Source organism: Coturnix japonica, chromosome 16 (genome assembly GCF_054131305.1).
Source record: "Coturnix japonica strain WE chromosome 16, WE-NBRP24, whole genome shotgun sequence".
NCBI classification, from domain to species: domain Eukaryota; kingdom Metazoa; phylum Chordata; class Aves; order Galliformes; family Phasianidae; genus Coturnix; species Coturnix japonica.
In genome coordinates, this window is record NC_140678.1 from 2,224,645 (window position 1) to 2,251,497 (window position 26,853).

General features: G+C 57.7%; 3 protein-coding genes across 8 annotated transcripts in view; 2 read left to right on the plus strand and 1 right to left on the minus strand.

Annotated features, from left to right (window-relative positions):
• STK11 (serine/threonine kinase 11) overlaps positions 1-12,996 on the plus strand; it is a 31,266-nt gene extending 18,270 nt beyond the window's left edge. For 2 of the 4 annotated variants that reach the window (XR_014935045.1, XM_015886330.3), the window contains 3 exons: positions 5,621-5,814; positions 10,921-11,154; positions 12,215-12,996. Coding sequence is in view for 2 of the 4 variants with exons in the window: in XM_015886330.3 (XP_015741816.1) it covers positions 5,621-5,814; positions 10,921-11,129 (403 nt within the window). In the remaining 2 variants the exon portion in view is untranslated. Of the gene's footprint in view, positions 1-5,620; positions 5,815-7,587; positions 7,998-10,920; positions 11,155-12,214 lie in introns of those variants that run through there. The other 2 variants (XR_014935046.1, XM_015886331.3) reach the window with 2 other exon arrangements.
• Positions 12,997-13,114: 118 nt separating this feature from the next.
• CBARP (CACN subunit beta associated regulatory protein) lies at positions 13,115-18,429 on the minus strand. Of its 3 annotated transcripts, none has more exons than XM_015886294.3 (10): positions 18,191-18,429; positions 17,145-17,217; positions 16,589-16,734; positions 16,403-16,464; positions 16,016-16,181; positions 15,763-15,937; positions 15,526-15,654; positions 15,236-15,443; positions 14,966-15,149; positions 13,115-14,800 (listed from the first exon to the last, which is right to left on the minus strand). In XM_015886294.3, exons 2-10 carry the CDS (start codon positions 17,190-17,192, stop codon positions 13,642-13,644), a joined length of 2,277 nt encoding a protein of 758 aa, XP_015741780.2. In that variant the 5' UTR covers positions 17,193-17,217; positions 18,191-18,429; the 3' UTR covers positions 13,115-13,641. The 3 variants fall into 3 exon arrangements, with proteins under 3 accessions (XP_015741780.2, XP_085373838.1, XP_085373839.1); XM_085517712.1 differs by having other exon boundaries at positions 14,970-15,149; positions 15,526-15,677; positions 18,191-18,364; XM_085517713.1 differs by having other exon boundaries at positions 14,662-14,800; positions 15,526-15,677; positions 18,191-18,364.
• Positions 18,430-18,657: 228 nt separating this feature from the next.
• On the plus strand, positions 18,658-21,201 carry ATP5F1D (ATP synthase F1 subunit delta). The gene is made up of 5 exons (XM_015886078.2): positions 18,658-18,800; positions 18,903-19,056; positions 19,840-19,928; positions 20,344-20,471; positions 21,074-21,201. Exons 1-4 carry the CDS (start codon positions 18,681-18,683, stop codon positions 20,464-20,466), a joined length of 486 nt encoding a protein of 161 aa, XP_015741564.2. The 5' UTR covers positions 18,658-18,680; the 3' UTR covers positions 20,467-20,471; positions 21,074-21,201.
• Positions 21,202-26,853: the final 5,652 nt, after the last annotated feature.

The following is a 26,853-nucleotide window of genomic DNA, read 5'->3' on the forward strand; positions in this document are numbered from 1 at the left end:
GGCTGGGGGGGGCAAGTCTCATGGAGCTGCCTGGGTAATTAATTAAGCAGTCAGGCATAGCCTTCTAATAGTCACCAAGTGCTGTGCATTGGTTGTTTCACTGGGTCTGGGAGATTATAGGAGCAGGCGTTTGCTTTTCAAGAGTGCCTTTCCTTATGCACACGCTCCCCAGTAAAATAGCAGACTACAAAAGATGCTGCTTGGGGCTGGCCTCTTAAATGCTGCACAGCATTTAAAACACTGTATAGAGCTGATCTTGGAAACAATAGCTCTTGCTGTTAGTGACAGTCCTTCTCCCATCTTCCTCTGAGGGCTAGAGAGCTTCAAGCTAGACAGCAAAGCTCTGTATCCCTTTGTGATGCTTTGTAATGAGGTGGTTTTACTCACTGCAGTGATGTTGGGTGGTGAGCAGCTGCCATGAGGTCAGTAAGCACAGTGAGGAAGCAGGGCAGGAATCAACTCTGTGGAGCAGATTAGCAGGTATCTCAATGAGAACACTGAAACACCAAAAGCACTTGTTCCTTAGCAATGCTGTGGGCCCAGGTGTTGCACTGAGCTGCCCCTAAGCTTGGGACAGTGCAAGTGATTCTCATGTGTCACTGTGTGCCAGGATTTGAGCTGCTCGCCCAGCTCCTTATATACCTGGTTTTAGCAGGGAGCTTTTGCATCAGCTCTGAAGCCAAGAGGTTTCTCTAGAGACTCTGCCTGGAGGTAGCAAGCAGGAGGAAGTAGAGCGTGCTCCTGGTATGGGGGGCAGCAGCATCTCTGTGCTGTGTGGGCACAGCCTGCCCTCTAATTGGGCACAGCTGCTGCTGGTGAGGCTTTAATCTCATAGCACCGATAGAGGCTGAAAAGAGAGAGACTGTACCTGTGAACACAGGAGCATTTCCAAGGCTTGGTATCTTATTAGTTTTTCTGTGAGCTTAGCCAGTGCTTCTTAACAGGCTTTTCTCCCCTATTAGTAATTGCCTCCTTCCTCCTGCTGTGGCATCCTAATAATTACATCATGCACAGCAGAGCCTGCAGCCCTGCGCTTTGGAAGTGGCTGCCTATCTCCTTTTTGTGGGGCAGCGCTGTGTTCAAGAATCCAGTGCTTGGTTCTCTCCTTTATTTTGCTTTAAATAGAAGCAAGCTTTGCCCTTACACTTAACCAGACCCTGCTTTATTTAAAGCCGAACAAAGCAATCGGAAGGACAGCAGGTAGTCATTCAGATACTGTCAGAGGGTTTGGGGGAAAGTATTTAGGTAGAAAGTGCCTTGATTTCTAGTGGAGGGAGGAGTGATGGTCAGCAGTGATGTTGGCTTTCCACACTCCCCTTAGCCCTCTTGAGCTGCATGGATGGCTATTTCTCCTCCTGTAAAGTGGTGCCTCTCTCTTCTGGTGCAGCATTGAGGGTGCAGGGTTTTATTAGTGGATGTGGGGAATACTGAGCAGGAATTGAGTGAAGCACCGGAGCTGCTGGAGGCAGCTTGATGGGGCGAAGCACATCAGTTCCTTTGTTCTCAAAGCTATTCTGAATGCTTTTCCCCTGCAGTGGCAGCCCTATCTGAAGAATTCTATGAGGAAGAATCTGCCCAGTGTTGCATCTGCCAGCTGCCTTCCTCCTCTCCTCACTTTTGCAGCTGAATTCTCACATCAAATTCATGTTTCAGCATTTTCTTGTAATTCAGCAGGACCGAGCTGACTTCTCTCAGCCCATTTCTTGAAGGTTTGAAGAGCATTTCAAAGCAACGCGTGCGGTGCAGACCCAGGATTTGTAAACTGAAGTGAATTAAAAACTCTCCCAGCCTGTCATCCGAGTTTCTGAACCTCCAGAAGCTGTGACCCCTGAATAACAATGAACGAGCCTTGAAACCTGTTCTTCCCAGAAGGATCCTGGGAAAGGATGATGCTCAATGAAAACTGACACTTTTAGTTCACCTCTATGACTGTTGTGTACTCCTGAGTGGGGGTGTGGAGCAGTGAGGATGTGCTGCTGAGAGCCAGGGAGCAATCAGCCCTCTCCCTGCAGATCATTCATAGTCTCCTCTTTACCTCGTGCTTTTGCTGAAGGGCTTAATGCTTGTACAATGCAGTTTGTAACTAATTCACTGACCCTGCTGCAGCACTTAAAGTGATGAAGTGGATGCAGAATTCTACCTCTGTCCCCTGTTTCCAAAGCAACCATCTTGCCTTCCTTCTCCAGAAGTGTCACACATAATTTGTTCAGTCATAGATACGTTTGCAAGAGTTTATAGTGAGGAAGGGAAGGCACTTCCAACTCTTGTTAACAGCGCTGCTTGCTGACATGCTGTGCTGCTCCTGACTCCAAAGGTTGAGAACATGGAGTTGCTGTGCTGTATACCTGTGCACTGCAGCCCTGGGAGCCCCCTCTATCTCTCTGGGTTCCTTCCCAGGTGCTGATTTTGCTCCTCAGCTTCTGTTCCCAACTTGGAGGGTCTTTCCTTAACCTGCACTGTGCTGTGTGTACTGCTGGACTCTTCCACCCCTTTGCTGTGGTGTCATGCAGGGATCTCTCCTTGTGTTGGCGATGTGAGCTCTCTTCCTTTCCTTTCCTGCAGAGGCACCTGGGTCTGTCTCACTTCCCTGTGGCAGGCACATGGGAGGGAGGGAGGCTTTGCTTCTTCTGCCCACGTTTTGCAGATCAGTTTCGTAATGTGACTGTCTGCTGCACGAAAGCAAGTCTCCATCTGTGCACAGAACACCTCTCCTCTCTCTGCAGGAGTTTCAGCTGTGACCTTTGGGTCTTGCATCAGCAGGGGGAGAGCTGCTTCTCTTACCTGTTTAGGTTTTTCTTTGTTGTGATGGAACTGACCCGAGGAACAGAGCACCTCCTTCTGCTGCAGGAGTTGGAGCAGTGGCTGCAGGGCCATGCTGTGTGTGCCTGCTGAGTGGGGCGGGCATGAGGTTGGCTGCTTCTCATGGTGACCTTTCTGGAAGCTTGGAGCCTTCAGGCAGCACCATGGGAGGTGGCAAAGCTTTCATAGCTGCTCCTCACTGGCAGGACAGCGATGTGCAGCCCGATATTTGCTTGCAGAGAAAACTGTCCATATCCAAAACAAGCAAACTGAAATATTTGTGGTCTAGAATGGGAAGTGAATTAGCTGTAAGTATTTGGAAGAGGCAGCTGTGCTTACTGATTCTTATTTTAACCTTGCTTATACCAGAACTTGAGAAGAGCGGAGTGATGACTTCTGATATCAAATTTGAGCTGGGAAGCTGCAAAGCAGACAGACTCAATAAGCACTGACTGACCCAGATCCCTTTTTCTCATTCAGCCCTTGACCCTTGTTATCTTAGCTCCCTGTAGATCATAGCAGCTCTGTCTGGACGCTGCTTCTTATCTGGCAGGTTCACAATTAATGCTGTGCTGCTGGCCTGAGCCTGTGCTTTGCAGGCTTTCTCAACAGGCTTGCAAAGTAGTGAGAGGTGATATCTGAGCTGCTGCTCCCTTTGCTCAATTTGAAGGTCTGGGAGTGGCTAAAAACAGCCTTATGGGCTGTGGAGGAGCCTGCCTCTTCCAAAGGATGCTCTGTGCAGGCAGTGCTTCTGAGAGCTGCAGCAGCTCATTTTCCTTCAACCAATTAAACAGCAGCCTGCTATAACAGTAGGTAAGCTGCTGTGTGTGTCGGTGCTATTGGCTCAGAAGTCTCTTGTGAAATTGTTTGGGAATAAATGATGAAATAGGGTGCTCTGTCAGCAGTGCTCTGACCCAGGCTGCGTTCTTGTATCAGTGATGGCAGAGTGAGGGAGTGCTCGGTTCCATCCACATCACAGCACTGATGGGAGTGGAGCTGCTCTGTGGTCGGCAACGCCTTGAGCCAGAGCAGGGCATTTGTGGGAGCCCGTGGTCCTCAGCTGAACAGCAAATCTTCACTAATCACATTTAGTGCTGGTGTCGAGAGCTGTCCCTGCTGGAAAATTGCTTGCCAGGAAATACTCTGCTACTCCATAAAGAATTGCTTGAGGCTCCTTCCAAGAGGTCTTTGATTTTCTTAGAACTTCAATGAATTTCTCTGCTCGCTCTATAGCCTCATTACCATGCATGCATATGCAAGTATTTGAAATCACCTCCCGGAGGATGGGATCATTATGACTGGAGTACAGTGATTCAGGTTTCAGCTGTTAATAAAAACCTATTTTTACTCTCTTGGCAAGTAGGACAGAAGGAAAGAAAGAGGCAGAACTGAAATGCAGCAAAATAAAAACACTAGCTGCCGGAGATTTGTAGGCTTTCTCACTTTAAAATATTCCTTTCTTTGGCAGTCGTTCTGATCTCATTTCTCCTGTATATTCCATTCTCCTCGGCTCCCTGGCATTTAGTTTGGTTCCCTTTAGCTCCAGTGCCCCTGGCAGGAATAGGTGATGGTTGTGCTGGGTGCTCCTGGCAGGCTGGATCAGCCCAGGCTGTGTGTGCTATCTTGGCAGTCACATCCTTGATGAAAGCAGTCTCCCAAGGAAAGGAAATCAAATGATCAAATTAGGAGCATCGTGTGCCATGCACATCACTGAGGAAACCAGCTGCAGGATTTGCTCAAACCATTGGCCCAAATCTAGTTATATTGGTCCTGTTGGCTTCCTGAACTTTCCTTCACTTATAATGCTGCTCTGTGAACCTGAGGTCAAACTTAACACATTCTGTCACCTCCCCAGAAGATGCTGCTGTTGTATGAACGTCACTGGATCCTTGTCAGTGCTTGACTAGGATGTGCTGACCTCCCATTGACTTGGGGGGGTTCATCCCTCTATGCAGTCTGAGCAGGGAAGGGCCAGATGTGGTTCTGTGCATGACACAGATGTGTTTGATGACAAACCACAACAGACTTCACCTACTGAAGTAGAGACTGCCTCACTCTTTGGTACTGCAGAAGCTGAGGTGCTGCCTTCCTTCACAGCTCAGTCTTATTGCAGAGAAATGCTGGAGGGTCCCAGCTGTGAAGCAAAGCTTTGAGCAAAAGTCCATCCCTCCTTTCAATCCCAATTGATTCATCCAGGTAGTTACGCTTTCATTCATCTCCTAACTCCTTCCTTCTGCTGAGTGGCTTTATTAGAATGCCACTTTTACAGGAGGTGAACAGACAGTGAAGTGGTATTTTTAGCTTTCTCTGCCTTTGTGGGGTGTTTTCAGTTGATTCCAAGGCAGCACGTATTGGTGGCCTACAGTAAGATATAAGAGCAGGGGGAAAAAAAAGACTTCCCAGGCTGCCTCCTGCTGTGGAAGACGCTGAGTATCCCTTTGTGTAGATAAATGGTGTCCACGTAATATATAACAAGATGAGCACAAGAGTGCAGTTGATATGATGAGATCCTTTCTTTTCTTGCTGCACACAACCAGGTCCCAGTGTTCAAATGACATCCAGCTACACAGTGCAGAGGGATGGGGGTTGATGTTAGTGCCCACCAAGAAACCAGGCTGTGCTCAAAAGGTGGCTCTGAATGTGGGTGCTGTGGATGTGTTGTGCCTGCAGTGGCACAGTGTTGCTTTGGAAGTTCTCTTTAACGCCGTGTACCTTTGAATTGGGGGTGGAATGGGATCATCCCGTACAGCTGAGGATTTCTTTTTTGCCTTCTGAAAAGTGAAGCTGTCCTGATGAAATGTCACTCTTGGACTCTTTGCAGTTGGTTTCGTAAGAAACACGCTCAGGCAGAGACTCTGGTGCCCATACCTCCTAGCCCAGAAACAAAGGACAAGTGGAGAAGTATGACGGCGGTGCCTTATCTGGAAGATCTGCATGGCTACAATGAGGACGAAGATGATGACTTGTATGACATAGAAGATGATATCATCTACACTCAGGACTTCACAGTACCAGGTAGGAGAGAGTGATGCTGGGATGAGAAGGGCAGACTCTTTCTTTGTCCATTTAAAGTTCTTTAGGAGAGGCCTTGGGATCTGAACGCATCCTCTCGGCAGTGGAAGAGAGTATTGATTATTAAGTGATGTGGGTGACTCACAGTGAGTGAGCCACGATGCTTTGGTCCTTTATTTGATCAGTCAGGATGTCCCTTCCTGTGTGCTGCCCATCTGCTGATTTCCTTCCTTCATCCAGTAATAGCTTGCTCCTACTGAACTGTTGTTCAAGCACACTTAATTCTCTCAGTTGGCTTTGCTAGACTCACTGAGTTATTTTGGAGCACAGCCCTGAAATGACTCAGTGTTCAGAATAGATGGCACATCTGGGAGAGAAGGGTGCCTGTAGCCTTGTGCTAAGCCTTGTTTTCTGCTCTAGTCTTGGTAACTCGGTGTCAGAATTGCCCCTTTCTTTATAGGGGACTTCCTGTTGTTTTAAGGTAAGCCAACCAAGTAAGTAGAGTGGGGTGTAGACTCAGCCATGTGGTTTTTACAGAGAGGTGGTGATCGAGCTGTATTATTCCTCTGCCCCCTCTGCACTTGTGAGCAGCAGACTGAAAGCGTTTGTGTTACCACTAAAGGCAAAGCCTGCTCAGCTTTACAGCTCTCATAGCAGCAGTGCTGATTCACTTCATGATGGTGTGACAGGAGTTAACTGGCTGAGCTTTCCATGTCATAGGGAAAGCCCTGATTTCTGTAGCTCAAGGCTAACCATGCTGCTTTGGTTTCTTCCTCACGGTCTGATGTTACCAGTGCAGGAGTCTTATACCTGAAGGCCCTGCTTTTTCCTCTTGGTTTTCTGGTTAGGTGAAACCTAACACCAGCACAGAAGAATAAAGAGTTAGGCCTTGAATAGCGAAACTCCTTTGGGAATACCTGAAACTTCTTTGAGAGAGCCCAGATTGCCCCTCCTGGCAGAGCTTTCCAAGGGGAGAAGAGCTGAGACAGCTTAGCTTAGAGCCAGCCTCGCTGGGCCCTGTGCTGGGTGCCACCCCTGGGTGCCAGCCCCAGTAGGGCTCTGCTCAGCTGTGCAGACACATGGGTACTTATGTGGGTCGTAGGTGGAGCCTCCCAAGATGAAGGGAGCCACATCAAAGTGAAGCAGATCTGTTTCCAAGTGCTGATTCACCGGTGATGGCTGGGTAATTTATAACCTTTTCTAATTGAGCTGATGTCCCGCTGCCAGCTGGGTGACCTGCAGAGCTCTGTCCTTTGCTCTCTTACATCCCACGGCTGGACCTTCCCTCTTAGCCCAATGGAGAATTTATGGAAGGAGGCATCCTTTAAAAACAAAGCAGGCTCTCAGAAGCATGCACTTGATTGCCGTGGCCTTGCTAAGTACAGAATAGGACTTGCCAGGTGCCTCTGTGTTGTCAGACATGACCCATTTCCACCTGCACGGGCTCCTGCCAGCAACAGCCCACACGCAAGTGTTTAAGGTGAGAAAAAATGCCTGGGCTTGAAAAAACCATAACCACTCACAGCCCCATTTTCTATGTTAAACTTGATGTTTTCCACCTCTTGAAGCTGGTTCAGAAAGGGAAAAAGGTGCAGTTGGTCGGTCTGCCCATAAGCTCTCTTGGAGGGCCAGGCTTCCTGGTTGAGAAGCTGCAAGAGCAGATCTGTTGCAGCTCGCAGCCAGGAGCCCACAGGGTAGTCTGTTACTGCTTATTTGGCATCAGCATAGAGAAATAAGCTTGTGCATGTCTCTAACAGTGCCCTGTTGCGTTCCCAGCTGCAGAGGAGGAAGCTGAGGCAGGGAGTAGAGGAGAAAGCGGAGCGCTGGGAAGCCATGACAAGCTGTGTGCAGAAGGAAGCTGTGCTCCCACTGGAAAAAGGCACAGAAGAGGAGTGAAGGTTAGCCTAGGCTCCAGAGCACTGCCCTCTCAGGCTTCCAGTGGCCTGAACTAATGGCTGGTGCCTTTAACCAAAGGCAAGCTGAGAAGGAAAACTCTGCATGACCAACATTAAAGGTGGTTACTCTACCCGTGCACCCCAGGCTGCTCCTGCTGACCTGCCCCACGGAATCCTGCCTCTTCTCACACTAACCAAAGCGTTTGGTTTCTCTTTAACTTCTGCAGTGCTGAGCAGCTTGTGTTGCTGCTTGGTTTGTACTCTTCATTGTGATTAAAAAGTGGAAACTTAGGAAGGCTTGGAAAATTAGAGTGATTGTACGTTGTGCAGGGTCAGGTCAGATGTGAGTGTTGTGGATGCTGCTGAGTGTTTCTGCCCCACGTCCCTGCAGCTGGGGGTCACACGTTGTTGTTGTGCCACCTCCCTGCTGCTCCTTCTGCTCAGGGAGCTGGGGCTGTGCCCCATGCAGCAGTGTCTGCTGTGCAGGAGCCTTGTGCCCATGGCTGTGCTGGGGTGATGTTCCCCCACTTGGGTGCATCTGACAGTGGGAGATCACCTCTGTAACAGTCATATCAGCTGTTACATGCAAACAGCACTATTTAAACCCAATTAAGGGCTGTCACGTCAGAAGATGACAGGCAAATTACTGGAAGATGTTTGATTTCCTCTGTGAAGCTTGTGCTGTTTCAAAGAGGTAAGTCTGCTGAAGTTCAGCAGTGGCCCCATAGACCAATACTTCCCATATTATACAGTAGCTGGGTGGGCTGAATGCTGTTCTGTTTCACTGAACTACGGCGTGGTGATGGTTTTTAGCCTTCCACTTATTGCAAGAGCTATTTTGCACTGGGAGACAGTGACAGAAAGCATCCTCCACCAGCTGGTCTCCAGGCACTCATCCAGCACTTGCATGTTCCACTCTCGTAGCCATCATGGGCTGAGCTGGATGCTCCCTGACAGGTGGATTCCTTGGGGGACAGCAAACCCTGCAGTCTGGCTGCAGCCCCAGGGATCCCTGTGCAGCAGCAGGAGGGTTTCTCTGGGCTTTATGCTGCAATGCTGCTCTCTGAGCTGCTGTCACACAGGGTTTTGGGCTGTGTGAACACATGTGAGCTCTTGTTCCCAAACCACGGGCACTATTTGAGCATGGGATGCAGACGAGTCACCTAAGGCTGCTTGCAGAGCTGCTTAGCAGCCTTATTTTTAAAGGGATCTTGGCCAAAACACCACAAAAGTGTCTTAGTCTTTCCCAAGGCTTCTCCCAAGATCCTTCGATGTTGCTCAGCTCCATCCCAGTGTCACATTTCTAACAGTGACGCCGGATTGAAGCACAAATAAAGAAGCCAACCCCCTTGTAAGTGACGGCTGAGTTCAGTTCTGCTGGGCAGGCAGCGCAGGAGCACGCCTGACTCACAGCAGTGGGTGTTCAGGTGGGGAGGGGAGGAGGGAACCTCATTAAATCTTACGTTCAGAGGAAGAAGGGGCTCTGAGAACACGCCGTTATTCTTAAAAGGGCTCTTTAAAGATTTATGCAGCTCTGCACAGCCTTAAACATGACGTGCCCCCCGGTTCAGTCGGTGTTAAGCATCTCAGCAGTGCTGGGAGCAACTCGTTGCTGTTGTGCTATGTTTGTATTCAGGTGCTCTGCTCCCCCCATGGCAGCTGTGTGGGGGTCTCAGCTTTGTGTCCCCCCCCTCAGCAATAGCTCTAAGGCTGCAAAACAAACCCTGCTATTGGGGAGGTGTCTCACCGTGTGCTCGTCTGACAGTGATTCAAAAGCTCTCCACGGTTTTATTTTGGAAGCTTTTCTGTGCCTGAATGAGCAGGACGGAGCCATTAAGAGCCGTGAGAGGCAGCAGGGATGCGCGTGCTCACCACCTCTCAGCCCTCCTCTCCTCTTATTTTTAGCCCATGGGCTGATGATGGTCGGTAGGATGTGGCTTCTCGCGCACGCAGCGCTGGCCACGGCTTCCGCGGGGGCAGGCAGTTGCCAAGATTTCATCCTATGCTGAATTGTTATTTTCATTAATTTGAACGTCAGCAACTGTCAGTGGTGAAGGAGGTAAAATTAGCCCTGCAGCTCGCCCTCCATCCTCAGCATCCAGAACGGCCTCCCGGGATTGTTCTTTTTTTGCTGGGAGGAGGAGATAGATGGGCACACAAAAGATGGTGGGATTGTTTCCCCCCTCCCCAGTCCGAAATGTTCATGGCTTTGGTCAGAGCCTTGGCCAGGGGAGGGGAAGGACAAGTGCTCAGCTGTGCTTTGATTGTGGGTGCTGGGGTCTCCTGCTGCAGCACCCAGCCCCCACCTGGCACTATGGGGCTGTGCCAGCACTGCTTCATGTGGGTGCTGGGCTGGTCCATTGGATCCCTACAGCTTCTTGGGGATGAAGATGACTCTGAACCCAGAGACCTCAGTGTTGTCCCTTCTTGTTTCTGAATGATTTCCACGCATGGAGGAGGAGGAGGATGCACTGTGTGACGCTGCCCCATGGGGAAGCAGGAAGGAGCAGAGCCTGGGGGTACACAGCAGGTAGAGGGGACCCCCAGCCCCTCCCAGTGCCCCCTCTGCCCCATGTCATGGGGTGAGCACTGGCGCATGGAGCTGACGTTGTGTTCGGCCTTGGAGGAGAAAGGATGGAGCATCCTTTAAAGAAAATTATACATAATCATCTTACAGCTCTCGCTTCCACTCAAACCTCTGAGTCATAACTGAAGGGCTCTGGAGCGTGACGTTCCCGGTGGAAGGAAATTGCCGTGGCTGGATCCAGTGTGGGGGAGCAGGGGATCTGATGAACCCTTCCATCAGCCCCATGGGGCTGCAGGGTGATGGGAGTGCAGTGGAGCCCTGGGTTGAAACCCTCTGTCACTCCCCAGGTACAGGGTCAGGACCGGAGCCTGCACCAGCTGCACAGCACAGGGATGCCTCTCCTGGGGGCTCTGTGACCCCAGTGCTGAGTCACTGCATTGAGCTGGGCAGATGGAGAGGGCTGTTATGGGGCAAGTGGAGCAAACCGACCCCATCTGCGTGTCCCTTGCTGTGCCTGATCCCTGCAGCAGGACAGTGCCCTTCCCGCAGGTGGAGCAGTGTGAAACCTGCTCACCCTTTGCCTTCAGTTTCCTTCTTCTCAGTTCTGAGTGATGCAGAGCACAGGGTGGCCGTGGTGCTCCATGCAGGGAGGACGCTGCCATGGCCTCACGTTTCCTTCCCTTGCAGGACAGGTGCCTGAGGAGGAGGCAGGGCAGAACGGGCAGAGCCGAGGCCGGGGGCTGCCCAAGGCCATCTGCATGAACGGGACGGAGCCGGGACAGCTGAGCACCAAATCCAAGGCGGAGCGCAGGGCCAGCGCCTCCTCCAACCCCTCACGCAAGGCCTGCTCGGCCAGCAGCAAGATCCGCAAGCTCTCCACCTGCAAGCAGCAGTGATCCGGGAGCACCACGCTCTGCACAGGTATGGGTTGGGATGGGGGCTCAGGGGCTGAGCCCTCTCTGTGCTGCCAGCATCACTGCCTGGTGCTCTGCAGTGTGGCGTGGTGCAGAGCCCCCCTTTGCCAATGGGGGTCCTGTGGTGCTCCTGCATGTAGCTCTGCTCTGTTTTACACCTCCATGCTGCTTTTAGACCCCCCCCTCTAGCACTGGGACCCCCATTCTCCACCACTCGGCAGCATTGCCACCCTCCTGCAGGCAGGGAGCAAAGCTGTGATGCATGGAGGTGACAGCAGAGCTCTCCTGGGGATGCTCCAGGGGTCTCCCCTGTCCCATGGGCAGCTGCAGGACTGTGCTGGCTATAGCTTTGCTCAGACCCCCCCTATATCTTGCTGTGATGCTCAGGGATGCTGAGCCCTCCCTGCTCCCCCCCCCCCTTCATCCTTCCGGCTCCCTCCGCATCCCCATCCTTTCCTTTCCACCCCTCATTCATAAATGAGGCAGCGATGAGTCAACTCTCAGTGCTCATCCACCCCCGGCCTCACGCTCACTCTCGTCACCGGCTCTCCGTGGGGCTGAAGCTTGTGTTATCTATTTGGATCACGACCAGCTTTGTGGTGTGAAAAAAAATACAAAAAAAAAGCCAGAAATAAAAGCCCATTCCTCCCCCTGCAGCTGTCAGACCCGCACTCGGCTTTAATCTTTAATTCATGGATAGGAGTGAGTCACCTGTGTGGGGAGGCACTGTGCTGCCAGCGGATGGATGCCTGTGCTCAGGGCTCCCCTGGGAGCTGCTGCTCTGCTGCCCCATAGCTGCTGGCTTCCCCCTGGCTGCTTGCTTGGGGCTCAGCCCTCTGCCTAAGGGGGGGTTCCCATTGTGGCTGGGGCTCCTGTTTATATGGGGTGGGGGCTGCCAGGCTGGATGCTGCCTGCTTCCAACCCTGCCCTCCAGTCGGTGCCATAAAACCTCTCGAGAGCAGAAAGCAGCTGTGAATGAGGTCTGTGGGCTGTGTTTTCCCTTTGGGTTCAGCAGGCTGTGGGGCACACCGGGCCATCCTGACCCTTTCTCTCCCATTCTCCCACAGTGTCCCAGCATCCTCCCCCCCCCTGCTCAGCACCTCCTGGGGGCTGGATGGGGTGGGGGGATCCAGCCTGTGCTCACAGCCTGAAGACCCCCACCAAGGAACCCTCCCTGCCCCCCCTATGGACAGCACCCAGAGCCCAGCGCTGCGGGGAGCCCCCACCACCCACCTGGGATGGAGGACCCCGACTTGGGAGGGAAGGGGGGGGGGAAAGGGGCACCCCCCCTCCTCCCCATCACTCTTTGCCAATCAAGACACTGATTCTCTTTTTAATTTCACAATGGAAGGGTGGGATGAGCGGAACTGGGAGGGGGGGGGGGTCATCCTCTCCTTCCCCCCCCCCCCTTTACCCTGGCTGTGTAGAAGTCGTGCGAAGCCATTGCCGTGCACTTTATGTTTTAGACTACTGTTCTATATTATATATTTTCCTCTTTTATTTCTCTTTTATTTTTGGGGGGTTGGGGGGGTTGTTGTCGTTTGTTGTTGTTGTTGGTTTCGTTCCGTTGATCTTTTTCGAGGTATATTTCGACATTTTTCCTACACATCATGAGGTGTTTCAAATCCAAACCCAGATTGAGGGAAAAAAAACAACAACCAAAACCAAAACCCGACCCAAGGTATTACAACAAATCAAAGCTCCATTCACCCTGCATGCTGTAAAAGGGCTCAGAAAAGGGAATGGGGGCCTTCAGAGTCTTCTTTTTTTTGTTGTTGTTCCTTATTTTTTCTCTTTTTTTGTTGTTTTTTCTTTTTTTTTTAAGAAAAAAATAAAGTGAAAAGTGAGAGGTGGGCTCCTGTCCTTCCTCTGCACCCTGGGGTGGGGGGGTTGCAATGGGATATGGTGTGTGTGGGGGGGTGTCCTGCATGGTGAGACGTCGCTCTCATCACTCGCAGCCTTTTGGGTTTGGTTTTGTTGCTTTTTTTTCTTTTCCTTCATTGATAAGACTTAAAAACGCGGATTTGGAGGTGGTGCTTCGGCTCTGCACAAGGGAAGGCGCGGCCCGGCCTCTGTGCTCGCATGCAATTGAGATGGGGGATGACGGGGGGGTGGGGGGGGAGGAAGCACCGCCGCAGCCCCCTCCCCTCCGCCCCCACCCGCCCCGCCGCGTGGACCGATGTGGGGCTGCGTTCGGTCCTTCTTTCGACCACCCTCAAACCCCCCCATCCCGTCGTACAAAGCCCGTGCGAACCGAGACATCTCCTTCCTCGACGGCGAAGGGGGGCGGGCGGGGAGCTGCCCCCCACCCCGTGGCCGCTCTGCCCCGTGAGCCGCCCCCAGGCCGGGTCCCGGCGCCGGGCGCAGCGCCGTTATTGCTCGTAGGAACCTCCGCGGGTGCGGAACGTTCCCCTCCGCCGTGTCAGCTCGACTCGGCCCCGCGGTGAGGCTCAGCCCCCCCCCGCACAACGTCGGACCCCGCACCCCGTGCTCCCTACGCGGGGCTGCGGTCGGGGGGCGCATCGCCGGCGGTTACGGCCACCGCGCTCTCCGTGTCGTCCCGCATCCCCTCCGCCTCCCTCCGCAGGTGCCCGTACAGCCGCTCCTCGATTCCTCCCGTTATCTTGTCCAGCAGCTCCGCACCGGGACGCGGCTCCACGCACCGACCGGGGCCGGGACATTCCTCCCCACCTCCGCCGCGTTCCGGCCCGGCCCGATGCTCCTCAACGGGCTCCTCCACGATCACCTGTATCTCAGGTTCGGGCAGCGGGGCGGTACCGGCGTCCGCTTCGGCCGCTTCTTCATCCCCGGCGCTGACGATGCGGGGCAGCGGCCCGTGGAACCGGGCGTCCAACGGGGAGTTGGCGCTGTCCCCGCGGCGCAGCGGGGTGCGGTGCCGTTCTAACGCGGGGTATCTCACCCCCGGGTCGCTGTACTGCTTGGTGTGCTGCCATTGCTTGCGGAGGTGCGTGCGGGAGCGGTGCTTCCCCCGGGGGGGGGACTCGTCGAACTGCGGGTCGTGCCGCACGAAGGCGTTGAACAGCGCGTCCGTCTTCTCGTCGATGCTGTAATCCCTCCGCGGACACGGAGCGTCCCGACCCGTCAACATCTGCCCGTAGGGGGACCAGGCCAGGGGGCTGTGGGTGCGCATCGGGACCCCCCCGCCCACCGCGCCTCGCTTCGCTTCCTCCTCCTCGTCCTCGTCCTCCTCCTCCTCGTCGGGTTCTCGGCCCTCGAAGCTCTCGAAGATGGTTCCTTTCCTCCCGGCGCTGGTGAAGCAGATCCGTTTCTCCGACGCCGTTTGGTCCGCGGGCGGCCCCTCTTCGCCCCCCCGGCCCGGAGCCTCGATGGAGGCGTAGCCGCTGTCCATCTGCAGCAGCTTGCGGGTACCGGGCTCCGACTCCTCCGCTTTGGGCCGGGCCCAGAGCTTCTCGTCGGGGCCTTCGGCCTCGTCCAGGGATGAGGAGGGGCAGGGGGCAGCGCCGCCCGACGACACGCTGTCCGCTCCGTCGCTGCGCACCGAGTCCTGGTCGTTGCTTCGCTCGGACGCCGCGTACAGCTCCAGCGAGGCGCGGAGGCTCCAGATGTCGTGACCGACGCTGCGATGCTCCGGGGCCGCCGCCTCGCCGGGACTGTCCTCGGCCGGCTCTAACCTGGGGGAGGGGGCGGCGGGGGTCACGGCGGGGACGGCCCCCATCGCTGCTGTGCAGACCCCACCGTGAGGACCCCACCCGGACCCGTCGCCCCCTAAAGATGGGACCCTCCCCATGCACGGGTCCCAGCCCCCATCCCCGTCCCCTCTATCTACTGAAAAATACCTGCCGAGAGAGGGAGGGGGGCTGCTGGGGGAGGGCAGGAAGGGGCCGCCCGCGGGGTGGAAGGCGACGTCGTCGGTGTGGGCGATGTATTGGATGATGTCGGTCTGGTGGGGGTCTCGGTCCTCCTGGTCCATGCTCTCACTGGCTGCACGCTGCCGCTGGAACTGGCGGCGCTTGGGGGACCCTGCAGGGGTGTGGGGTGAGGGGGGGGAACAGTCGCATCCTTGCAGAGGGACACAGCCCCCCCCCGGTCCCCCTCTCAGCCCCCACCTCTTGTATCCAGGCTGGATGCCCGCTGGGTGCTCTCCAGTTTCCATTTCTTGATCCTGAAGTAGGGGCTGGCCCCATCCAGGCTGGCGTGACGGCGCAGGCGGGTGAAGAACTGCAGCACCGGGCCCTGTGTAGGGGCTGGGGGGGCATCCCCAGGGCTGCCACTGCCCGCAATGGGCCCCTTCCCACTCCGGGGTGCTGCGCTGAACTGAAGGTGATGGGGGTTCATGAGCTGTGGTTCAGCCCTGGGGGCATCCATGCATAACCCCCACCCCCAGCCCCACACTCACCGAAGGTCCCTCCCCGGAGTCAGAGGAGCTGGCAGGGCTCCCTCCTGCCGTGGAGTTGTAGGTGTCCCCGGGCAGTGCTGAGCTGGGGCACACAGCATGGCCAGGCTGCGGCACGGCCCCCCCGGGAGGCTGCAGGCAAAGCACATCAGGGGCTGCACGGAGCTCTGTGCCCACAGCCCTATTTGCCACCCTTCAGCCCCCACCCAGGTGATGCCCACCCACCCCCCTGGTACCCACCTGGAAGATGGCAAGGCCGGGTTTGGGTGGGGGCCGGCGGGGGGTCATGGCCAGGCTGTTCTCACTGGACTCACACTCATGGATGGTGACGATCTTAAGGGCAGGTGGGGGCAGATGCAGGTGGGTCAGGCGGGCGTTCTTCAGGTGGTGAAAATCCCCCTCTGTCAGCGTGTACCTGGGGGACACAGCGGGTCAGGGGGCGGCCCCACAACCTGCAGAGCCCCCTCATCCTTCCCGGACCCTCAGCTTTCACCTCCTCCCCTTCTCCTGGGTCTTCTTGCCCTGCTCATAAAGCGCAGCTTCATTGAAGGAGACGCGGCGTGCGCTGGAGGAGCTGGAGGACAGGAACCTCTCGCTCTCTGCATCGCGGTAGCTGGAGGCCGACATGCACTCGGGGTCCTCCACTTTGATAGTGATGTCTATGGGGAGGAAAGGGAGGGGTCAAGCCAACAGCCCCCCCCAACCCCTCAGTGGTGGTACAGCTGAGGCTGCATGAACTCGTTGCATGCTGGCTGCTGGGATAGAGACTGGAGGGCGCACATTGCCCACAGCACTGAGAATAGGGACAGCCCAGGACCTGCTTTACCCCCCCCTGCCCAGGAAGCAGCATCACAGCTGGACATTGATCCCCATCGCTCACCCTGGGCTGGCTGCGAGTCATCCAGGTACGTAGTGGTGGTTTTCTCGGGGTCATCGCTGGCTCTGCAGAGGGATTGACGGTCAGATCTACCCGGTGCCATAGCAAACCACAGCAGCACCACCAATGGGTGCTGTGACCACGAGGTGCCACCGGCCTCGGGGACACAGCGTGGCCCATCCCACCCACCTGGAGTGGCGGCGATCGGCCTCGCAGCAGCGACGGCAGATGATCAGGATCCCCGAGAGCAGCACCAACGTCCCCCCAATGAAGATGGAGAGCAGGGCGAGCAGCAGCACGTAGCCATCCTGGGGGGACACCTCGCCGGGCAGCGCCTGCGTGGGGCAGGGAGGGGTGAGATGCTGTGTATGGGGGGGGGGGGGGGATGTGCTTTATTCTAAGGGGAGGGGGGGCCCCTCTGGAGGCTGCTGCCGTGCTGCTCCCCTGAGACGTGAGCTCCCCCGCCGCCCCCGGGCCTGCTGCTGCCTTCACCACGGCAACCGCAGCCTGGGGAGGGGGGGGAGATGAGCACAGCAAGAGGGAATGGGGATGGGACCCCCGTGCTCAGCCCCATAGCTCTGCAGGTCCGCAGAGTGGGGCAGGGGAGGGGCTGCCAGCTGGGTGATGGCATTGGGGATGATGCTGCCATGCTCATCCCGGTACCTGGTGCTACAGCCACGTCCTGGGCTCCCACCCCATCCCTATAGACCCCATCCCTATAGACCCCATCCCCGGGGCTGCTCACCGTGCTGCTCTCCGTCGCGTTGTCCCACGGGGTCGGGTCATCGTTCATGGTCCGATCCGAGCCGGGTTACGTCCTGGGCCGGTGTTAGACAAAAGGGGGAGCGGGGTGGGGCCGGGGGCGGTGGTACCGGGAGGGGGGTCCTGCCCGGCCCGGCCCTGCCCGGCACCGCGGAGCTGAGGGAGGGACCGAGGGGAGGGTCCGGGATAAGGGATGGAGGAGGGAGTGGTCGGGGCTGGAACGGGAGGGAGGGGCGGGGGTGGGGCCGGGGGGTTGGGGGGCGGTGGGTGCCCCGAGCGCTGTGGCAGCGCCTGAGTCAGCGGGGGCGGATGGACGGACGGACGGACCAGCGGGTCCCGGCCCTGCGGCGGTGCGGACCCGGGCTCCGAATCGCCCCCAACCGGGGGGTCTCGTGTCCGCCGCCCCCGTCCGTGCGTTCCTCACCGGGGGGGGCTGCGCTGCGGACGGGGGGAGGAGCGGCAAAGAGCCCGAAATGGGGTCAGGGAAAAATGTGAATGGAGCGGGGAGGGGTTGGAGGCGGAGGGGGGGGGGGAAGGGAAGGGAAGGGGCGACCCGGCCCCGACGGGCACCGGGGGGCGGGGAGAGCCCCGATCCAGCCCGGCCCCGAGCAGCCCCCGGTGGGGGGGGGGGGGGCACCTCGGAGGACCCCGATCCCGCCCGGGGCGAGAGGGGAATCGCCGGCACCGATGGAGGATGATGGAGGAATTCCGTCTCCATGGCGACCCGGAGGGAACAGCGCGGCCATTGTCTGCGCCCGGGGACGGTCCCTGCGCTGCCCTCGCGTTGTACCCCCATAAACCCCCCCATAAACCCCCCCATAAACCCCCCCATAAACCCCCCACATCCACCCCTTCCCCATCGGGGTCCGGCCGGGCTGCGGGGCCGGGCTGCGCTGCGGGCGGGATGAGCGCGGTGCCGGTGACAGCAGCCCCGGAGCCCCCGGCGGCTCTTCACGGATCGTTGCGGGGCTGATCCGGTTTATCGCGATAAGCGCATGTCGCGATATCGGTGTGAGCGAACGGACTCACCTACAGCCGGTCCCGGGGCTCCATCGCCTCCTCTGAGCTCGGTGCGGTTACGGGGCGGCCCCGGGATTTATGAATGAACCGGAGCCGCCCCCGCGCGGTGCGGGCGTCACGTGGGGACGGGGCTGCCCCGAACCCGCCCGTACCGGGGCCGCCCGCACCGGACCGACCCGCAGCCCGACCCCTCATGGCCGCCCCCCCCCGGCCCTGCCCGGCCCTGATCCCCGCTGTTCCCCCATCCCCGAGCTCTGAGCCGCCCCCTCCCGCCCCGCAGCGCCGCCCCCACCCTCAGCCCGGCCCGGTCCCGACCCTCCGGTAAACAAACAACCGGGCGGGGCAATGAACTACATTTCCCATGCACCCCAGCGGGTTGGATGACGTCACTTCCTCCTCATTGCGCGCTGCCTCATGGACTGTGTAGTTCCGCTCGCAAAGCACGCCGGGAGCTGCAGTCCGCCGCCCGCCCCGCTGTGTCCGCTCGCCCTTGGCCGCCATGTTCCGTGCCCGGCAGCTGCTCCGTCTCTCCGCCCTCACTCCGCTCCATGGCCGCTCTTACGCCGATGCTGCGGCCGGTCCCGCCGCCATGGCCTTCACCTTCGCCTCCCCCACTCAGGTACGGGGCTCCGGGAGGGGCAGAACGGCGGGGCTCCGTGTAGGCCTCAATGCGGCCTAGTGCTCCCATTGACCCCCCTTATATCCTATATCCCCGTTATAGGTGTTTTATAACGGTGCCAACGTGAAGCAGGTGGATGTGCCCACCCTGACCGGCTCCTTCGGCATCTTGGCTTCACACGTCCCCACGTTGCAGGTGTTAAAACCCGGAGTGGTGACGGTGTACGGAGAGGACGGCACGGCCACCAAGTACTTCGGTATGGGGGGGTATAGGGCGTTAATGGGAGGGTATAGGGCATTAATGGGGGGGTAAAGGGTATTATTGGGGGGGTATAGGGCGTTAATGGGGGGGGATCAGCTATAGGGTGCCCTCTGCTGCAGCTCTGGGGGCTGCTGCCTTCATAGCTTAAGTGCTGCATCCCCTATAGGAACGGGCTGCATCCCCTATAGGAGAAGGTTGCACCCCTTATAGGAGTGGGTCGCGTGCCCTATAGGAGTGGGTTGCATCCCCTATAGGAGTGGGTTGCATCCCCTATAGGAGTGGGTTGCATCCCCTGTAGGAGACAGTTGCATCCCCTATAGGAGAAGGTTGCGTCCCCTATAGGAGTGGGTCGCGTCCCCTATAGGAGATGGTTGCACCCCCCATAGGAGAGGGCCGCGTCCCCTATAGGAGAGGGTCACGTCCCCTATAGGAGTGGGTCGTGTCCCCTATAGGAGTGGGTCGTGTCCCCTATAGGAGCGGGTTGCGTCCCCTATGGGAGTGGGTTGCATCCCCTATAGGAACGAGCTGCATCCCCTATAGGAGAAGGTTGCACCCCTTATAGGAGTGGGTCGCGTGCCCTATAGGAGCGGGTTGCATCCCCTATAGGACCTATAGGAATGGGTTGCATCCCCTGTAGGAGAAGGTTGCATTCCCCATAGGAGTGGGTTGCATCCCCTATAGGAGGGGTTATAGGTGAACCCTGAGGTCTGGTTTTGCTTAAGGAAGCCATCAGGCTGCAGCGGTTGATCCCATACTGACCCACTGCTGTTGTTCACAGTGAGCAGCGGCTCCGTCACGGTCAATGCAGACTCCACGGTGCAGGTGCTGGCAGAGGAGGCGGTGACCATGGACATGCTGGATCTGGCTGTGAGTATTGCACAGCACTGGGGCTCTGTGCCCCGCTCCTCTCATGTGGGGTTGCTGTCTCAGGGTCTTCCTGTGGCTGCACGACCCCTGTCAGGTCCCATCTCCCCACCATCACGTGCTGCTCGGGATCAAAGGCTGCTCCTCCTTTCTAACTGCATGGAGAGGAAGCCTTGTGATTGCCACCCCTTCCCCAGCCTGCATCCGTGCCCTTGGGTAGATGTGGTCCTGCTCCATCCCACCCTTCTTCACCCCAGGAGCAGCATTCCCATAGCAGAGCCTGCCTGCAAAGGGCCAGCCCAGTGTGTGAACCCACAACCTGCTTGGGGCTGAGTGCAGTGAGGGAAAAGGGGGGAGCTGAGGGTCCCTGTCCTGCTCTGTGCTCCCAGTGATTCATTTCTTGTGCTCTCACATTCAGACTGCAAAATCAAACCTGGAGAAGGCCGTCTCAGAGATGGCTGCTGCCTCCGACGAAGCTGCTAAAGCCGAAGCTCAGATTAAAGTAGAAGCCAACGAAGCTCTGGTTAAAGCCTTGGAATAACGGGGGTAAGCATGACCTCATCCCAACCGGGTAGCAGGGGCTGTCCCGGGGCCACTAGGTGGCAGCCGCAGCTTTGGAAGCCCAGGGCCGGGCCAGGCGCAGCCCACGGTCACGAGTGGGGCCCCATAGGGACGGGCAGCCCGGAGGCTGGCCATGCAGCAGGCTGCGTTCCTGGGGCCCCGCAGGGAGCGGTGCGGCCTCTGCTCCGTGTACACTCCCTTCCCACTGCAAACAAACAGCTTCTGTCTCGGGGGAGGTGAGGCGAGGCTTGCTTACCTCGTGGCCCATTTTCTCTGTGCCCTGCTAAGACTGTGTGTGCCTCATCCCCTTTCCTTCCCACGTGCTGGCAGCCGGGAGGCTCGCTGTGTGGCGTTGTGCTGTGCCTGGCAGGTGAGTCACTGCAGCTCAACTGGCCTCTCCCTGGTGCAGGTAGAGCAGGGCAGCTCTCTGCTATCTCCTGAGCTCTGGTCTTTGCTGCTCTTTGGCCCTTGAGGTCAGGTCTGAGTTGGGTGGGGGGGTCACCCAGTGGCTGAGCCATCAGATTGGGATCTATTACTCTGCTGAGCCCACCCTGCATTCAAAGCGACTCCTCCTCTGTGTGTTGCAGGAATCCCACTGACGCTCTAGAAAAACCCCAGACTGTCCTACTTGTTCTGGCTTCCCCGTTTGTACAGATGGTGTGGGACAAATGGAGGCGGGAGAAACGGCTCTGATCCATTAAAAGGAAACACAGTCCTGTCTTGTGGCGTCTCACCTTCTTCCCATGCAGCACAAATGGCCGGGGATGGGGCAGGGTGCGGTGTTACCTCCTGGGGTGCAGTTGGGGATCCCTTTGGAAGCTTCACCCCATCAGGTAGATTTGGTGGCTCTCTCCTCCCTGTGCTGCCCCACCAGCACAGAAGGAATCTGCAGGGCAATGCAGGTCCATGCTGAAGGTTTATTTCCCCCCCCACCCTCCCCCAGCTTTGCTCAGCTTCCAGGAACCACATTGAGTCGGTTGTTTCTGCACAGTCCTTCCTGCAGCTGGACGGCAGCTGCCCAGCTCTGACCCTTCTCCCTGCTGCTGTGGGCTGTCACCGCTTCCCTTGCATGTGTGTTGTGCAGAGCAGGGGGGAAATCTCCCTCTGCTCCTTGGAGACAGGCTCAGAGTGAAGCAGCTGCTGTGGGCAGTGGGGGTCTCGGTCAGTGGGGGTGTTGGTGGTGCTGCACTAAAGCTGCCCTCGCTTTGGGGCTGTGCAGCGCTGTTAGAGGGGCAGCCCTGGTGTTCCTTGTGCAGGAGCTGCTTCCTGACACAGCGTGGCTCAATGAGGGGCCCAATCCCCACAGCAGACGCCTTGAGGACGCATTTTGCCAACAGGCACCATCTGTTTTCAGGCTGTGAGCTCACTGCCGTCCTCCCCACACGCCTCCAGTGGGGATTTCAGGTTCCCTCTGCCACACACAGCAATGACAGGGGGCTTTGGGGGGGGTCTGAGGGGCTGCTGTCCCCATGGCACACAGCAGCCCCCCCCCCCAATTCCCATCCCCTCATCCCTCCGTGCTGCCTGGAGCTCACACATTGAACTGGGTTATTTTCAGCCCTGCCACCCAGGATGTAATCTATGTAATCTGTGCTGCCTCCTCACCGCCACCTCCTCCCCCTCCTCTTTTTCTCCTTCCCCCCCCCCCCCCTTCGACAAGTGATCAAAAATAGTGCCTGCGGTGTTAGATTTCTCGCTCAGGAGCTTATTAAAAGCCTCCCCGTCCTGACGCTCAGCCTATTTGAGGATCAACCCAGTCCCACTTTCCGAGCCTCTCCTTTCCTTTCCCCTTTTTCCCCCCCCCCCCTTTCTCTTCTCCCTTTTCCTTTTGCTCATCAAGGTCAGACGTCGGTTCTGTGCGTGAGCAAAGCCCCGAAAGCCGGAACGAGCTCAACATTAATAATGGGGGAATAACGGGGGCCGTGCTGGCTGCGCTGCCCTCGGTGCCGGCTGCTATTTGCATTGCTCCCTGCTCTCTTTCCGACGGAAGGTGGCTGCGTTTTGTCATCGGATGGAGCAGCGTTGGCGAGGCTGGGAAGCCGGGAACGGCTGGCTGCTATTTTTAGGATGGGGGGGGGGGGGAAAAGAAGTGTTTCCGTCAGCGTCCTCGCATCAGCTCTTCCCACTGCCCGCAGCCAGCTCCATTGGGACCAGGGGAGGGGGAGAAGGAGGGAGGGGGGGTCGTGGTGTGACGTGCTGCCTGCTGGGACATGTAGTTGGGGGGCGGGGGGCTCAGCTCTGCCCCATATCTGGGGGGGATGGATGTGTCACTGTGCCTGCTTGTTGTGCTGTGCAAGGGGGGGTTCAGCCATGCTGCTGTGGGGAAGGGGCTCTGCCTGTATTGACCCCCCCTCCACCTTAATGATGGCCAGGAGGGGGGCTGAGGGTGCAGGGAACACTGTGGGTCATCTCCAGGCTCAGGGCAGTGCTATGACCCACGTTTGGTGCTGCAGAACTGGGGATGTGTGCCCCACAATGCGATCCTATGGCTGATCATCCCCTTCTCTCCTCCAGCATATCCTGCTGTTGGGGATTTATGCTTCAGCTGAAGCTCATTACAACCCACAGTGAACTCCAGGCATCCCTGCAGCATCCATCCATGCATTCAGGTGGGATGAGAGCCCCTTCCCTGCCATATAGGGGGTGCAGTGCAGCAATACAAAGTGCTGTGCTCCAAAGGGAAGCACAACAGCAGCACACCAAGCCCTGGGCACAGCCTGCCTTCTATCCACCCCCCCTGTGGGCAGCGATGCGTGCTGGAGGGCTGGGCTGCCTGGAAAGCTGCGTGAGCAGAACTGCGTCCTTCCTTTTCCACCCAGTGCTTCTTTTTTGCCTGTGACTTCCATCTCCTGCTGCCAGATGGAGGGTGGGGAGCAGAGCATCGTGTCCCTGCCGGCGCCTCTGCTCCTGGGGGAGCACTTGCCGGGAGGGGCTGAGAGCTGCTGTCAGGTCCCAGCACTGCAATCCCCCCCCATTGCAGCCTTGTTGTATTTCCATGCTCCTGAATGCAGGGGAAAAGTCTGAGCTCTCCATAGGGGGAAAAAAATCACCCACCCCAAACCCTGCAACAGAGCCAGGATTCCCCCCCTTGTGGCACTGAGTCATGGGGCAGAGCCACCCCCAGCCCTGCCCAAACCCACAGTGCCTGTCCTTGCATTGCAGTGTGTGTATAGGGGGGGGGAGCAGCCCCAGATTGGAGGCTTTTGTGGGGTGGGGGCAGAGCTCCTCCCCCCCTTCATATCAAGGCCTCGTGACACTGGAGGGCAGCGCAGTGTGGGAAGGGCAGCAGAGCACGGTGTGTCCTTGCGCCATGCTGCCCTTGGGTGGATGAAGGCCACGTCCTCACTACTTCCTTCTCCGGGAGGGGGGAGAGCATTGCTGTAATGATTAACCTGTGCCATTCTGTCCTACACTCTGTTTTCCTCTTGGTTTCCAATGGTGGAAAAGGCTTTTTACCTCCACCCACCCACCACCCCCTGTCCCTACACACAGGGAAAGTCTCATCTGGATGCATGCAATGGGAATGGGGGGGGTTAACATGGGGGAAACTGAGGCACAAAGGGAGAAGGCTGCTATGGGTGCATGAGCCCTGGGTGGGGATGGATGCTGTCTGTGCTCTGTGCATGGGGTCACCGGGATGTGCAGTGCTGGGATGGGGGTCCCAATGAAGCCCCCCCCTCCTTTACCACCCCCTGCCCAGGATCAGGACCCACATAAAGCAGGGGGGGATGGAAGGAAGCGGCTGCCAGCTGGGCTCCATGCCGGCCACAAAGGCAGCCCAGAGAGCCTGAGTGGAATGAAGTGGCGTCCAGCCAGGTTCCCACGGCGGCCCCAGTTCAGAAAATAGGCCCAGAGCTGGCAGTGGTTGCTGCAGAGACCAACAGGGTGCTGCAATGCAGGGGGGGGGGCTCAGCCAGGCCCAGGTGTGCACGGTGGGACCCCCCTGTGTGGGGCCGGGGCTGGTGATGGAGCTGAGCCCCCAGGCTTTTATTTCTGCTGCCCCCAGCAGCTTCACCCTGTGTAAAGCCATGAGGTTTTGTGAATGCTGCAGCCCCACAACTAGACCTGCCTCCAGCCCCACATCCCCCCCACACTGATGGGGAGGAAGCGGCTGCAGCTGGTGGGGCCTTTCCTATGTGTTGGCGCCTGCATGGGGCCGGGATGGGGGATGGGGGGGAAGCTGGGGGGCTGGGGAGCTGCCCTCAGGAATGCCCCCACGCCGCGCTTTCATCCGCGCTGCCTCAAAGGGCGCCTGTGTGCAGGAGAGCCGGGTATAAATAGCAGGGATTGAGGCCTGCTGTGACACTGGAGTCCCTTCTGCCACCGCCACCTTGGGTGCCCCCCCCCCCTCCCCCCTATTCCACCCTCCCTCCCTCCCCGCAGCACCTCAATGGGGGCATTGTGCACCCACGGCCCCTTTGGGCACGTCCCCTGCAGCTGCTCAGCCTGACCCCGTCCGCTCCCCCCTCGTGCTTTGGGGCCATCCGTGCACACAGCGATGTGGGATGAGGGACCCCCAGCTGCCCCCGAGCAGCGCTGTCACAGCCCACCCCCCACAGCAGGAGTGGAGCAGTGGGGGTGGGGGGGCTCTGCATGGCCGTGCTCCTTTGGGTGCCCATCCCATCCCATCCCATCCCATCCCATTTGGGAGCTGACTCCCTCTGCTTTGAGCACATGGGTGCCGCTCAGTCCCTTCTCTGCAGTGATTTCCTGCCCAACTTTGGGTTTCTCTTTTGCTTTTGTTCAGCTCTTGGGCCAAACTTCCCCTGCCATGCACCCCCCTGAGCCCCCCAACACCAAGGGCTGATGCAATGGGCTCCTGGAGACACACAGTTTGATCTCTCATCCTGACCCATCGCTGCTCCATCCCATCTCCCCCCACCCAGTGCCCACATCAGTGCTGCATCCCACACACAGCCCCATAGCTGCATTTCAGGGCCAAGGTTCCCCACTGGGAGCTGCGGGTTCTATGGGGATACAAAGGTTTAACGCGGGTTGCTGGGCTCCCTCTGATCCTTCCGCCCATTATCTAATCAGAGCCGTATGGAACAGCCCGGTGCTGTATGTGAGTCACTTCCCCAGTTCCCCACAGGTGATGCTGGGCTGTGCTGAGCCGTCACCCTGCAGCGTCGTGGTGGCATTGGGGAATGCAATGCAGTGAGTCCGGCCCTGGGTTGGATTCCTGCACCTCTTCTCAGCTCCTCATTGACTCACTGACCCACACGTCACTTCCACACCAGCCTCAGCTCCTTCAGATGGGATTTGGGCACAGTGTGGTCCTATGGATGGGATGCAGTGTTGGGATGATGCTCCCTATGCAGTGCTGGCACCACGCAGGGTCTGGATCAGTTCCTTCCTCTATTCCCAGTATAAAGCTGTAGCCCCACATCCCTATGGGAACTGGGGAATAGACAGAGGCAGCTCTGAGCACACCAAGATCTGCTGTGGGGCACTGAGCTCTTCTGATGCTGTGGGGTGGGAGGTGTGGGGCAGAAGGTTTCATCCCCCACTGTGCACTGTGGGAACCCACTGTCCCTACCCACTGTGGGGTGCACAGGGCAGGTTGGGGTGGCTGCTCCCCAATGTGTTGGTATTGGGCTGCCCCATTGTGGCTTGTATTAACCCCATGTGGGCTGAGTGATGGGCAATAGGGGGCAAATCCCCCCAGTCTATGAGCTGAGGAGTTGGGCTGCATGAGGATGAAGGCACAGGTCCTTCCCCTGCCCAGGGCTGGCGACTTGCTTAAGCATTTGCAATAATTATAATAATAATAATGATAATAATAATAATAATAACACCACCACCACCACCAGGCTGGGTGTCGTCTGGCTGCCGGAGACGGTGATTTAAGGCCTAGCAACACAATTGGCAGCGGCTGAGAAACAGCCAAGTGGAGTGGATTGAACGGGGACAGATCCCAACATGGGCTGCCAGAGCTGCAAAGGGGCTGTCGGGATCAGGTGCTCCATATCCCATAGCAGGAGGGGTCCCTGCAGCCCCCCTTTACCCAGCCTCATAGGGCTGTGAGCCCACATTTGCAGCACTGAGGCTGGGTTGCACTGATGCCAACTGAGGGAAGCAGCCAAATGGCAGCCCCAGAGCTTGGGGCCGAGGGCTGGTGCTGCCCGGGGTCGGCCACGTGCCAGGGTTGGCACGGAGCTGCTCTCCTGCGTCACCACGGATGGAGCTCGACGTTCCGAGGGGCTGGGAGTGAGCTCAGGGTGCTCAGAATAGTGCTGGCCTCAATGCGGGCAGCACGGCCAAGTATGGCCCCATACCTGGGCTGCTATATCCAGGGGATGCGCCATCCCTCCTGGGGCTGAGCCAGCCCGTGTGGCTGCGTTGGGGGTCAGCACTGAGGGCTGCT

Excerpts from the sequence above, each read along its gene's own strand:
- CBARP (XM_015886294.3), bottom strand. The coding sequence starts at position 17,192 with ATGAACGATGACCCGACCCCGTGGGACAACGCGACGGAGAGCAGCACG. Across the intron at positions 16,735-17,144 it reads ACGCGACGGAGAGCAGCACG|GCGCTGCCCGGCGAGGTGTC; the intron begins GTGAGCAGCCCC and ends TGCCCCACGCAG. Across the intron at positions 16,465-16,588 it reads GCCGATCGCCGCCACTCCAG|AGCCAGCGATGACCCCGAGA; the intron begins GTGGGTGGGATG and ends ATCCCTCTGCAG.
- ATP5F1D (XM_015886078.2), top strand. The coding sequence starts at position 18,681 with ATGTTCCGTGCCCGGCAGCTGCTCCGTCTCTCCGCCCTCACTCCGCTC. Across the intron at positions 18,801-18,902 it reads CCTTCGCCTCCCCCACTCAG|GTGTTTTATAACGGTGCCAA; the intron begins GTACGGGGCTCC and ends TCCCCGTTATAG. Across the intron at positions 19,929-20,343 it reads TGGACATGCTGGATCTGGCT|ACTGCAAAATCAAACCTGGA; the intron begins GTGAGTATTGCA and ends TCTCACATTCAG.